The following is a 15196-nucleotide window of genomic DNA, read 5'->3' as shown; positions in this document are numbered from 1 at the left end:
TCCTCACACAAAGGAACACATAGTCGCCCTGCTGCTGGGCTGATGCCCTTCTACGGCCCTGTCCAACTCTCCTCGTGTAATGACCCATCTCCTGGTATATCTTCTCTGGAGCTGGATGACCTGTGCAACCCGAATCGACTTCAGATACCACCTCATGCTATACCAGTAGTAACCAGGATACTAGCAAAACTCAAAACTAGATAAGAATCAGTCAGGAACAATAGTGAGAAAGCAAATGTCTGTGGCTACGACCTTCAAAACCATTCCCCTTTTGGGGGGTGTCTTACTGTTGCCTCGCCAGTGTTGTCACTTTCATTTGCACCAAAGCAGGCAAAGCTGATTCACAATCGCTTATGCTTCCTAACTGGACAGATTGATATCCCTGGAGCTTAATTAACTTGGTGCTCAACTTTGATAATTAAGTGTTCCCTTAAGTTTTTGAATGGTGTATTTTTACTTATTGCTAGTCTGATGGCATCTGTTGTATTATGTTTGTGGTTATCATTCCATTTACATCTTGGTTAGTACTGTTGCCTCACAGCTTAGATCACATTCTGAACCACAATAAACAATCCAGCATAGTTGGCAGATGCTTTGTTGGCCCTCAGGGACACTTAAAACACCATTGCACCATTATAAGTCACTCAAAAAAGTTCAGTTCCTCCTTCCCCATTGGCTTCAAAACATTTTGTGAAGTTCAATGAAATTTGTAGACATTTCCATGATTTTGTTGAACTTATGGCAAAGCAGTCCCTGTAGAGTTCGCTCATTGCTGTGTTAATCAAGATATAATTGGTTTGCTTTACTGTGTGTTTAACCAAATCTGTACTTTTATATGTATAGTATGTATTTTATAAAAGTGTATTTTACGTGTAATCTCAGTGTACAAAGCGTCATTTGATTACTCTAATTAACTCAATTTAAAAAATGTACTATACATTTTTCCTAATTTACTAGTTAATACTTACCATTCCAGTAAAGAGTGCCATTTTTCAAATCTGAAATATATGGGAGGTTTAAAGATTTAATGTGTTCCCATTCTTCGACATCAGATAAAATGGAGCTTGCATTATCAAAAAATACGCGAACTTGAAAATTAATCTCCGTTTTGTCCTCTCTTTTGGTAAAGTCCTCCAAGTTAATGTCCACTCTGCTTGCATTTTTGTAACTGCTGAATATGTTCTCTAGCTTAAGAAAACAAAATAATGGAAATAATATCATTATACAACATTGGTATAAATATGCATACAGTCCCACTTATTAAATATACAGTCCCACTTATTAAATATAATATACACACAGCATAAATAAAATGTATTATTATATATACACACACAACAACAACCAGGATAACTATAATAGAAATGCTTTAATGGTGGATGAAAAATAAGTTATTTGTCTTTAGACATTTAACAGGATTTTATCAGAGCTTAAGCAGCAACAAATAATGGATGCAATGTCTAATTCAGGGGTGAACAGGGTAAGCACACACATTCAATCAGGCTAGTTTGAGATTGTCAGTTAAGCTATCACATACACCTCTGGGACACAGGATGAAACTGAAAAGCTGATTATAATGGTATAAACTTAACAGCATTCTCAGACATGATTTACATCATATAATAAAGTAGGATATTGTGCACCACACATAGCAGGCATGTCTATTTAACAATGAATGATCCACAGCCATACTTTCAGAAGAATAACTTTTCCCAATGTTACAAACCACGGGAAACGCCTCGTAAAGTAACAGTTAATACTAAGACTAGCCAAAGTGATTCCAGCGCTGTTCCTGAAGTCGCATTTGCTCTTCCAATGTTCCCAATCGTCTTCTACTGTGATGCAACATTAGTCTCTCCATGATCCCCCCCTTATGCTCCAATGATCCAATGCTCTGGGAGTCTCTACCTGCATCTAAAGTGTAACGTAAACTTTCCATGGGGTCATGGATTGCAGATACTTGTGTGACATTTTGCTGTCAATCACTCATTCTACTCCTCCTACCTTCAGGGCAACATGTGGATTACTACAGTATATCACTTGCAATTCACATGTGTGCGCTTATCCACACTTGGGGCAATGATCTTTATGTGTGTGCTGAATTCTGCCTGAACGCCATCTTCTGGCAGCTGCTAGCAAGTTAGGACCGCTCAAGAGTTCTCCTAAATTCTGGTGAAGTTAGGAGTAGTTTCTTAAATTAGGAAAAATTAACACAATGCTTTACCTCCTGCTCTAAGAGTAGGACTGAATTTGCTTCACTCCGAGATTTTTGAGCCAGTTAGGACCATTTCCCTACTCTGAGACACTTGATAAATATGAGCACAGACATCAAATACAGCATAATGATAAGTAGGGTGCCAAAGAGACATGGAAGATTGGAGGTCAACAGAGTAGGAGTAATAATGTAGCCACTGTTGGCAGTTTGAAGCCAGACTCTTCAACAGTTTCAGAAAAACCCCAGGGTCTTACAAATGTCTTTCTTCTGGGGAAGCAGTGACTATGGGGTCTCGGTGTGGTTGCGCTTTACTGCATTGTTAGGTAAGCAGCTGAATTTTTAGGAGGAGAAAAAAAAAAAAAAGGACAACAGATACAGCAGGGGTGTAGGAGAGATTTTCCAAATTAATTCAATTCATATTTAACTTATTGTCTTTATATTGAACATTATAATTAAAATAGTTTTGTTAAGAATACAGGCAATGCAGTATAGGATTCAGCAACATACCAAACAAGATGCAATGCCAAAAAAATGTAACTGTACAACAATATTACTAAATGTTAAAACATATTGTATGCCAAACAATGCAAGTAAAACACTGCAGAATGATTAACAACAATTAAGTTCTGGAGCGTATTTACTTTGTAGGATTACCACACAATTATTACAACATTCTGGTATCCTACAACATTCCAAAAATATCCAGATTAGGCACACTGTTGAGTCTAAACTGGCACAATGTGAGCGAGACTGCCCTTTTACAAATCTAACATGAGTTAAGCTGGTGCGGTATAAAGAAATTCAGACAGACATTTGCATCTCGGTGTACTTGCACTTTACATACTGTATTTAATTTTCCAATTCTTGCCACTTACTCTAACACTTTAATAATTAGTAGAACACATTTCTTCGCAGTGAAACACTACAAGATTCTCACTACATTTCTTACTTGCTTTTCAGTATATTTTTCAAAAAGTTCTCTGGATTTTGAAGAGGCCTCTTGAAGGTAGTCTGGTAAAGCCCATGGTAGCATCAGGGAAAATGATGGTTCAAGTGACACATGCTTCTGATCATCTTCAAACAAACTTGGATCTAATAAAATAAACAACTTCGTTATCATAACAGAAAACCATTTCTAAGCTTATAGGACCAAACAAAAGAAAAAATGAACTGGATTGCAAAAATGCCTAGATAACAGTCTGGTATAACCTTCAGGACAGATTCCTGACTTGTATTATCACACAGACACGGTGTCAGGAGCGCACACACAAAGTGGCAGGATTTGGAAGGTTGCTTTTCCACAGAAAAAAATAAGAATTTGCAGGACTTCAGTGTGGCTCACCATCCTGCAAAATGTGACTGACAATGCAAAGCCTTGTTAGACTGTAAATCTAGCTGAACCATTAATGAACTGGGCATGATGATAAATACAAAATGTTATTTATTTAACAAATCTGTAATCCAAAAAAAGAATACTTAAAATGGGGGTAAGAAGACATATGCCAGATAGCCAGGAGATATGGTGGACAAATTTAAACTGGCTGGAGATCCAAACATGAACAAATTCACTAGACAGAATACTTAACCCAAACAACAAAGGTCAAAAAAGCACAAAAATAATAAAAACAAAAAGACAGTGGCTATCACAAAGGGAAAGTACATAAATGCTTATACCTACCATGAGAAACCCCCCTTTATTTACCCTGTACCCCCCAAACTCGTACATAGTGAGCACTGCACAGCAACAGAGAGATAGAAGAGGACAGGGGTCAAAAGCATGTGAATGGAACAACTGGGGTGGAGGGAGCACCAGGTCCCAGGACCTGGGGTCAATGTATTGGATGAGCTAGTTGTAAAAATATATGAATGGATCTGTGGATACTGACATCCCCGCATGAATGGCTTTATACCTGTCATTGCCTGGATTGCTTCCAGATCTCCACAACTCCTACAGAGTAACAGGTTTAGAGCATAGATAGAAACAAAAGATGTATTGTAGGCCATTGGCAACCACTTCAAGGATTTGTTTCCAGCTCATTCCTATTGCCACAGGGATTAGAACTTGCACCTGACCATTAACTGGATAAGGAAAATTAGAACATTGGTGGATTAAAGAATTAATTGTTGTATAGGCTCAAACATGATATCATTAGGATTGGGTCTAATCTCACATAAACCATGATAGTACTAACAGGTTTAGAAATAAATTAATAGATGGATAAACTGTTGGGTCACTGGTGATCACTTTTAGGATGGGTGTCATCTTGTGCTCATTGTTGACAAGCTACCTGTGACCCTAGAAAAAGATAATTAGATTTACAATAAGGGTGGAGTGATCTGTTAAATGCAGGGTACTAGCAGAGTTTCCCGTAGGGGTTGAACATCTAGTGTGCTAGGATTGGCCAACTTTATTTGACTGTTAACAGGAAAAGTAGGTTTAGAAGAAGGATGGACAGATTGTTGGAAATTGGATTCCTGATTCATGTCTATTGTTCCTTATATACAGTAAACTCCATCTTCTTGAAAATCATTAACAGATCATTAACTACAAACCCTTGGCACACTATAGAGGAAATATACACACCCCTGGGAAAGGCCCTGAGGAAGTAAGACCTCTCTGTCTGAAAGGTTGCAAAATAGAAACAATAGTTTAAAATTGTGAACATGTTAAAATCTATTGAAAAGAACAGGCCTTTAAAAGACAAAAATAGGTTTTTTTTTTACAGTTTCAGTCTTCTTAACTATGCTGGAACCATTAGAATGAAAAATTCAGAACCCAGGTTAATAATAAGTTTTATTTATGTAGCACCTTTCATACACTCAAGGACACTTTACAATTCAACAAAAACACATTAACAAGACAGCAGAAATTTCATACAAGAAAACTAATAATACTCATTGAAGAGATGTGTTTTTAATAGGAGTTTGAAATGAATAATAGATTTTCCTAGCGAAGACAAAGAGGAAGAGCATTCCAAATTTTAAGCGCAATCACACTGAAAGCTCTGCCATCCATAGTACTAACTTGTATTTAGGTACAGTGAGTAAGTTAGCATCCAATGATCTTAATGCACGGGCAGGAGTGTAAGGGAGCAGCAGCTCCGACAGATATTGAAGGGCTAAACCATGAAGGGCTTTAAAGGTAATGAGAATAACCTTACTGTATATTTGACTCTTGAAAAAACTGGTAACCAATGCAAATCATAAAGGACAGGAGTGATGTGAGCAGATATTTTAGTGTGTATAAGTAAACGAGCAGCAGAATTCTGAACATATTGTAATCTCGGGAGGTCGGGAGGCCATAAAACAATGCACTGCAATAGTCCAGACGGGTAGTGAAGAAAGCATGAATGAGTGTTTCAGTATCCTTCACACTGAGGAAAAAATGTCAATGTCAATTTATTTATATAGCACATTTAAAACAACATAATAATGCTGTGGCCAAAGTGCTTTACAATAATAGAATAAAAGAAAAACAAAACAAATTAACCTAAAACATAAATAGAAATAAAATATATGAACATAAAATAAAATACATAATAAATAGAAGTAATGTTATATACATAAAAAAATAGAAGAAATGTTATATAATCACAAAGAAGAAACCATCAGTATTACTGAAGGTCACGGAATGCAAGTGAATAGAAATGAGTCTTTAGTCTTGTTTTGAACAGTTCAGTTGTAGACGACTCCTTTATATGATGAGGTAAAGAGTTCCACAGGCGAGACGCAGCAGCTGCAAAAGCCCTGTCCCCCTTGGTTTTACACTTGGTACGAGGGACAACCAGAGACAGCTGACCAGAAGATCTAAGCACTCTAGATGGCTGATGTAAAACACACAGTTCAGATAAATAGGCAGGAGCAAGCCCATGTAAAGATTTAAAAACTAGCAGCAAGATTTTAAAATCAATTCAAAAACTGACAGGCAGCCAGTGTAAAGAAGCTAAAATAGGAGAAACAGAGTCATACTTTCTTGCCCCAACCAGAAAGCGAGCAGCAGCATTTTGGACCAACTGTAACCTGTGTATCAGCGATTTGTTAATCCCAGAATACAGCGAGTTGCAGTAATCAAGACAAGATCGCTAGAAGATAAAAAAGGCTTAATCTTACCTAATAGATGAAGTTGGAAAAAGCAACTCTTGACTACAGAATTTACTTGTTTCTCAAAAGAGAGGTTACTATCAAAGGTAACACCAAGATTGCGGACTTGATGTTTGGAAAAGACAGAGAAAGAGCCGAGAAGTCCAAGACAAATTTGGGCTTTAGCTGATGGACCCACTATGCAGAATGCAGATGAACAATGTGGCGGAAATGAAAAAAAAAAGCTGTCTGTACTATTGAGCTAATGTGTGGTTGAAAAGTATGGAACTGATCAAAAATGACACCCAAGTTAGAGACTGATGCTAAGGGTTCAACCAGGATCCCATCGACATCAATTATTAGCCCACAAAGGGTAGAGGCGCCAGATTTGGTAACAACCAATTGGATTTCTGTTTTTCAGGATTAAGTCGTTAAAAAAATCAGCTGTCATCCAATGATTGATTTCCCAAATACAATCAGTTAATGCAACTGATGAAAATGTTGCAGTTGTATCAACACTTATATAAAGTTGTACATCATCAGCATAGCAGTGGAAGCTTAGACCATACCGATGAATATTCTCACCTAATGGGAGCATATTGATGTTAAAAAGAATTGAACCTAGAACTGACCCTTGAGGGATACCTTGTGAGTGAACTAGTGGCAGATTTGTATTCCCGAATGAAGACCTAATTCTGGCAATCACTGAGGTATGATGTGAACCAAGAAAGAGCAGCACCAGAGATACCAATAGCTGATAGTCGGGACAGTAAAATGTTATGGTTAACTGTATCAAAATGCTGCGCTTAAGTCAAGGAGAACTAGAATAGCGGCCATCCCAGAATCTGTGGTTATAAGCAAGTCATTGGCTACCTTAAGTAAAGCAGTTTCAAGCAAGTTATGCAAGTTTAAATAATCATTGAGTTGAGCAGCATTAACTTTTTCTAAGATCTTAGCCATAAATGGAAGATTAGAGATTGGGCGATAAAATTTTAGCTGTAACGGATCTGAGCCAGGTTTTTTAAAACAAAGGTTACAACAGCAGTTTTTAAATCACTTGGAACAACGCAGGTGTGGAAACTACAGTTGACAAAGTGAGAAATGGGAGAGGAAAGTTTATCAGTACAAGTCTTAATCATTAAAGTAGGGGCAGGGTCTAAGTGGCAAGTAGATTGATTTGATTTACTGTAGATATTACCTCAGCAATATAAGTTGATGTAGTGGGGTTAAATTTAGATAAATAAACTGAAGATTTAGAAGGAGAATCGGTTGACGGAGGTGAGGAATAGTTAGTGGAGAAACTTTGATATATGGTCATAATTTTTGACAGAAAATAGTCCAGAAATCGATTACAGTGCTCAACAGTGGAATTAGGATTTTTAACAGCAGGTTGACAAAGTCTGTTAACTGTATTAAAAAAAAAGATCTAGGGTGACAAGTACCAAAGTCAATAAGGGTGGAATAGTAATTTAAACGTGCAGCCGATAAGGCACATCTGTCTTCCTTCAGGTGTTCGGCGTAAGCCAGGGGCGTGAACAACCAGACCAGTCTTCTTCCAGAGCCTTTCCAAGCGGCGACCAGTTTGTTTCATGGTAGGCAATTCTGCAGTGAACCATGGGGAGGTCAGGGTAGTAGAAACAATAGGTGCATAATGATCCAAAATTTGTGACATTGTGGAATTATATAGAGACAAAATCTACATAGAGTAAGACAACCCAGAAACATGAAGACAGGAAGCATCGACAGACATAGAAAAGGATAACTAATCAATATTCTTAATATTACGATAGGTTATTTTCAATTTTTGACTTGTTTTAGGCAAGGGATAGGTGAAACTAAATTCAATCAGCTTGTGATCTGAGATACCGATGACAGAACCAGATGTACAGACGTTCTGCAGACCAGTAGAACATACAAAATCCAGAGTATGGCCCTTAGCATGGGATGAAAAACCAACATGCTGCACAAAACAAAAAATCGAGTACTGAACGCAGCTCACAAGCAGATGTATGGTCAGTATCCTTATGAATATTAAAGTCACCAAGCAAAATAACAGTAATAGACATGCCACAGACAAGAGTGAGTATTTCATTAAGATGAGAGAAAAAATCCGGTGAAGCTTAGAAAGCCTGTAGATTAATATAATGTGCAGTGAAGGTACACAGCCAGGTATTCAAAAGATGCAATGTTATGAAAATCAACAGTGGTTGCTTTAAGACAATCACGCTGAACCACCGCCAATCCACCACCTACGTTACACATAAGAAACAAGAGTGATAAACAACAAGAGATGTACACAGTGTCAGTGTCTCCTTACCAGTTTCTTCAGTGTGGAATTCTAGAAAACTGGAGTGGCCCTCCAATTTAAAACATGTCTCTTGCACTTCCAGTTCATAGAAAGATCCAGGCCTTAAATTGTGAAGATATAGCTGTGGGTGGTTCCGAGAGCCATTCTTTACTATATTATGCATGTCATCAAACAGCCGGAAACGAAAGGTGACTCTTGGTCCAGACCGAGTCTTCCAGAAAGCTTTTGCTTGCAGCTGGTCGAAATACAAGTGTGAGACAGCACCGGGACCTAAAAATTAAATGAAAATTAGATAATTTAGCAAGTATTAGCAGCAAACAAAGTAACACTTTTTTTTTTTTTTTTTTACGTTGGAACAATCAACCTGGTATCACTTTCCTTTGTGACCTAGAGGCCTCTAGCACCTTTCACTATTAAAATTATCTTCCATTTGCCCGATTGTCTCAGCTTTAAGATTTGTGCATTTGTCTTATCAAGTAGAAGAAGTTAACTACAAAGTAGTATGTACAACCATACCAAACAATGGGCATCGAGAAACCTAGTCTTTAACTAGGGGGCTCCGCCCCCTGCTCGCTTCGCTCGCCAACCCCTGGTGTTGGGAATGACAAAGAGCGTGATGTATGAATGAGATATAGAATAGTGTGAAGGTGTAGATGATGCAAATAGAAAGCAAACAATAAAGTGTGTGGCACAGTGTAAAGGTTTATTGGAAAATTTCTTTGTACACGCCGTTTAAGTTTAAAAGGTAATTCCAGGTCAGAAGTTGTAATGTCAATGAAGATGGTTATTGTCGTGATCAGAGTCAAGTTTGTCAGAGCTTAGAAAGAGTTGTGTCTCTCCAGGAAGTAATGGAATGACTTGGGTATTTATGTTTTCCACATTAATATTTTTTGGACATAATATAGTGCGTTGTGTTAAAAGGGGCATTTGGTCTAATGAGATTGCTGTTCCAAATCTGTCTGTAACTAAGTCGTCGCAGATAAAGGCTTGAGGAATTGTAATAATATGTGGGTGAAGTCCATCTGTATTGGTGAGTATACCATCTCTCAGTTGTAATAAGCAATTGTTATGATCTGGTTCTGGACATCGCATGTTTTGTACTAACTGTATCTTTTGAAAGCAATGCCAATTGTCTGCGTATTTTAAGGTGCACTGAACAATAGCTGAGTGCATGGCATCTGGAAGAATAGCTAATCACTGTCTAAAATCTCCTCCTCATAAAAGTACCTTTCCTCCAAATCGAATATTATTATTCATAAACGTTTGTAGAAGTTTATGAATGGTGTTGAGTAAGTGACTTCATGCCATTGTACATTCATCAATAAACAACATTTTTTCAAGACGGATGTCACGTGCAGTGCCACCGTTAATGTTCATAGTGGATACCGATTTGTAAGATCTAATGCAGTTGATAAAGATTTCACTTTCAGGTACATCGTCAGTTAGAAGCTTCTGTAGAAATTTAGGATATGAATGTAAAGGAGGCAGTCTAATTTGACCCTTTTGACAACAACGTGTAAATGTATAACTTGTATTGCCAGTTGTTTCTTCAGGGAAGTGAACTGAATGACAATGATTGCAAATGACATTCATTAATCCGAATGAATTTTCCTGGTGTATGTTTTGCTTGTGCCGTTTGAGAGGCGCGTTGTTGCATGTGTAGTATTTGGGACGTGTTGTTTTGGAGCTGTAATCGATTTGCCTGTGCTGTGTGAGAAGCCCGTTGTAGCCATCACTGCCGTTAACATGTTTTGCTTGTGGTGTTTGAGTGCCGCGTTGTTGCATGTCCATTATTTGTGACGCGCTATTTTTAATTTTTAATTGATTCGCCTCCGCTTTGCGCAAAGTCCGTTTCACTCTATGTCGTGCATTGTTTGTATCGTGCCTTGTCCGTTTTTGTATGTCGGTCAGTTGAGCTTTGTGCTTTTGGAGTCCTGCTTGCTTGTTTTCTGGCCGGTCATATGCGCGTTGCTTTGCTCCCTTTTTTGTATGTCTGAGACGCTAGCTCTTTCTTTTGAAATCGTGCTTGTTTCGATGCAGCACTTTGAGACGCGCGCTGTATGCGTCTACGTTCAATGTGTCTGTCCATTTGGGCACGTCTCTGTAACGGGGTTACTTGAGCTTTGCGTTTTTTGATCCGAGACATTTTTTCTCACGTATTTTCCGAAGCGCGTTGTATGCGCCGCCGTGTATTTTTTTGTTTCATTCGTGTTCGTGTGTTTGGTCCCGTTATCCGATCCGAATCGTTTTGTACCCGTGACCGTGTATGCATGACTTGTTTGTTCCTCAGCGTGCGAAATATGTATAAGTATTAAGGACGATCGCACTCACTGTTAATATGGAGCCTTTTCTCCAGTTGAACGGTTAATAGTGCTTTATTTTAATGAGATCCACCTATGCTGCCTAGTGTGAAGGTTTTGAGATGACGTATGTTTAATATGGACGTTTCCTTTAAATATGTGGCTTTGGGTGTCACTTCTTATTGATTTGGGGGAGGGGGGGGGATTATTGTTGCGCGAGCGTCTTCTTTCTTTTTGTGTTCCTGTGTCTTGTTTGAATCCCCCTCTTTGTGTGTGTCCCGTCCCTTGCTTGTAGGGTCTGTGGGGTGGTTTTGTGTTCTTTTTTTTGGTCTTCCATGGGCTTGTTGAATCCCCCTCTTGGTGTGTGTCCCGTCCCTTGCTTGTAGGGTCTGTGGGGTGGTTTTGTGTTCTTTTTTTTGGTCTTCCATGGGCTTGTTGAATCCCCCTCTTGGTGTGTGTCCCGTCCCGTCCCGTGCCTGTAGGGTGTGGGGGGGTGTGGTTGTGCCTTGCTGTTGTGCGCTCGTCTGTTCTTTTTTTTTGGTGTGTTTAGTTTCGTGTGCAATGTGTTTCGTGCTTTGCCCGCGTTTGACTACTTTTTTATGTGCCTTTTCCTTTTTTCGGTGCTTTTTGCGACTCATTTCTGTGACTCCTTTTTGTATGTGCTCACTCCTATTTTCTGTGGTCTTGTCCGCCTCTCGCGGCCCCTCATCTGCCTTTGTCGCCCTCTTTTCTCCGCCTTTCTCCGACTCTCGCGGACTCTTTTTGCGCCTGCGCCTCTCGCAGCCCCTCATCCGCCTCTCTCGCCCTCTTTTGTCCGCCTTTCTCGGCTCCTCAGCCGACTCTCGCGGACTCTTTTTGCGCCTGCGCAGTACGTCTTTTTGCAGCTACGGCCCATTGCCGGATGTGCCTGCATCCATCATCCGGTTTAGCATTCTCGGTTAGTAATATGGATAGGAACAGGCCATTCAACTCTGTGGAACTTTTTAACATGTTGAGAAAAACTGCTGAGACTGGAAGGTCTCCATGGTGGAATTTTTAACATAACTTCTAGAAGAATATTAATTATGTAGCTACAGTTCTTTGTGATGAAATGTAGAAACATTTTCCAATATTTGTTCAAAATGTACTCTTATTCAGCTTCCATCTGTACCACCAAGTTTCTGTTGAAGACCGAATTTTAAATTAACTGATGACACATACCACTTTTACTCCCTTTATCATTTTTTAACACTTCTCTCATGTTGCTACATGCACTACAACCTCCATGTACATTTATTTACAATGAAAGCAATCAACATTTTCACGAAGGCTTTTTCTTATATTTTTGACACCTCTAAAGCCATTATGTTTTCCTTATGATACAGAGGCCAAGTGAATTCAAACTGCAGAACCACATTGGGTAGAATGACCTGTATTCATGAAAAGTTTTCATGGTCATCAAAACTGTCATATTCCAGAAATCTAAATTTGTGCCCTGTCTTGGGAGTGGAAAATCTTTAATTTTTAAAGTAGTTACTCTTTATATTAAGTTTTAATTATTTTGCTCAAATGAACCAAGATGAACTGAATTTAGAAGACTTTAATTATAGGCATTGCAAGCATCCTTTCTTGCACAAATCTTCCTGTATTGTACTAATAATTTATGTATCTGTTTCAGGAGATTAATTTTTCAATTAGTTTATGACCTGGAAATGGGAAAAATAGTAAAGATGCCGCAAAACCTGTTTTAATTAAGTTATAGCCTGGGAATGGATGGAACCTATAGGACTAAGAATTACAGAATTAGTTTACAGCTTAAGAAAGGAAGAGACACACAGATTCTTAAAAGACCGAACACTTTGATCAGAGTCATTTGTCATCAGGACAAGATCGCCAATCAAATATGTGTAATATCACGGGTCCAGAACCCCCACGTGTGTATTTTAACATAAACATTGCTTGTCTGAGGGACCAAAAATGACAACAGAAGGGCAATGACATAGAAAGTGAGATCAGACCATCTGATTTGAACATCAGAGCACGAAACCTGTGAATAACACCCATCGCTAAGTCAAAAACAGCAACAGGACACCATTCACTCCTTGACATTTCTGATTTTCAGTAAGCTTTTCTAAGACTGTTTATATCCAGATTTTACAATCTATTTTATTTTCTATTATATTAGCTTCCACTTAGTCTTGTTTTATGGTAATAAATATCAGATTCCTTTTAAAATTTTCTATGCATTGTCTTTTATCTAGAGTGATTGAAATAACAAATTGGTGTCAAATGTTGCCTCTTTCTTATCCACAGGGTTTATGAAGGCTACCGAGGTCACTCCTAAATAATTAGAAAAAGGCATTGTTCAGTTAGTAAGTGGTATGTAACCAAAAAATTAACTTTAATTTTCATTTGCATGATTCCTAGTGCTGGTGATAGTAAATCCCCATACAGAGAATCCTGTGCAGAATATTGTGGAGTGACTTGCAAATGGCATCACTCAGGACTTTGTCTGGGTAGGATCGCTATGTGTATGTGAGTGTGTTTGTGTGTTAGCCTTCAAGGACTGGAGTAGATGAACCTGATAAACGTACCTGCTAAGTCTCACAAACTTCATGATAATATATGCCCCTTATATGTGCTTTATGATCCTATTAGCCTTTTTATTCACTCTATCCACTGTTCTGCTTATAGTCAGCAAGTTGTCCATTTCAACAAGTTTCTTTTTCTACCACCTATAATCTGTACAATTGTTTTGTCCCATATGCAATTATGATGCTTTAGAAATTAAATGCTTTGAAAATTAATATTGTAAATATCAACTTGTATAGGAACTCTGTCTGTAGTCATGTCATAGGTATTTGATCAATGTATTGTTATACTTCTAATGACAAATTCAAAGAACTGTAAATATTTATAAATGTAATAAATTAAAAGTTTAAAAAACAATTTTAAAACAGGAAGCAAAACACAAAAATACCATTTGTAATCATCTACAGTGTTTTTGCAGAGCACAGATGCAAAGAGTAAAACTATTAAGTTTAACTTGGTAGGCAAACTTTGAGCAGAAGTGGCAAAGTCTGAAAGGGATAAGCTGGGACAAGCTTTTAAGTGAAGACAGTCGAAGAGCAGCGGAACAGGCTTAAAAATGTTTTACACTTAATGCAGGAGAGGTACATTCCAAAATTTGAAATCGGTAGGAAATTAAAATTATAAAAACAACTCTGTACTGGGCAAATTAGGAGATAAAGAGACTTAAAAGGAAAAAAAAAACTGTATAAAGGGCATGTAAGGCTACTAACACCAATACTAACCATAAAACATATGAGAGCAACCATTAAAAAAGGATATTAGGGAAGCTACAAGGCAGTTAGAAAGAAATACTGCAGAAAAGACAAAAGATGATCCAAACCGGAGCTTTAAGTAGTTTAGTAGTAAAACATCAGTCAAATACTATTACATGTAATTGTTTATATATTGTATATTTTTTGGTGGGCATGTCTTTTGTTAGTATTGTATTATTGACATTGTTCCAAAGAGACATGCAAGTAAGAACATCATCCTAATACTATGTACCATACACACTGTATTACATATACGACAATATACTTGAATTTCAATATTAGATTTTTTTTTCCTGTCGCTGTAATGCACTTAAAGTCTCACAATAGAAGCCACAGTTGTTTTAGCAGTCATATGTCAATCCAAATTCATGAGCGCTGCAATTAGCCCTGTTTATGGCCAGACCAAAGATTTTATTAATTGAGTAGATGAAAAACTAGCTAAGTATCCAGGATGTAATTCACAGTCTGCAACAGATGCGTTCAATAAAGAAAGTAGCTATCCATGTAAAAGCTAAAGTAATACACAATGTGGCTTGTTGGTCCAAAAATGGTTCGAAAAATTCTTTAATTTATACTTAAATGATTTCATGCAACACGCTCATTACGAGTAACATGTGCTGCCATATGCAGAATTGATTTGCCAATCAACCCCACAACAGCCTTTGAACTGTGGCAGGAAACCACAAGTACTTTTTTCAGATTCATTCAAACTCCACAGAGAAGAGCAACTACAATCAACAAGCTACTTAACAGCAACATTAAACTTGTCAACTAATAATGAAATCATTTATAAGAACTTGGATACATTTTTATTATTTCACTTTGCTATAAAATATTCATTTTCTATCTAGTAAAGCTTGATTTTAGGTGAATAGAAAAAGCAGAAACATCCTGAGAAAAAGTGATGAATGATGCTTTTACCTAAAAAGAACTTGAAAATTACAACTGCATAGTAAAATTTGCTTTCATA

General features: G+C 37.8%; 1 protein-coding gene across 1 annotated transcript in view; it reads right to left on the bottom strand.

The window, feature by feature from the left end:
- The window catches only part of LOC127525809 (uncharacterized), a 60975-nt gene that overhangs the window by 10864 nt on the left and 34915 nt on the right, over positions 1-15196 (bottom strand). The window contains exons 9-11 of the mRNA XM_051931581.1: positions 8613-8873; positions 3165-3307; positions 969-1188 (exon numbers count right to left, since the gene is read on the bottom strand). Of these exons, the coding sequence (XP_051787541.1) occupies positions 969-1188; positions 3165-3307; positions 8613-8873 (624 nt within the window). The remainder of the gene's footprint in view (positions 1-968; positions 1189-3164; positions 3308-8612; positions 8874-15196) is intronic.

This window comes from Erpetoichthys calabaricus, chromosome 1, assembly GCF_900747795.2.
Source record: "Erpetoichthys calabaricus chromosome 1, fErpCal1.3, whole genome shotgun sequence".
Lineage (NCBI taxonomy): Eukaryota > Metazoa > Chordata > Cladistia > Polypteriformes > Polypteridae > Erpetoichthys > Erpetoichthys calabaricus.
The sequence above is the reverse complement of the archived record's forward strand: the minus strand, read 5'-3'. Positions and strand labels throughout refer to the sequence as shown.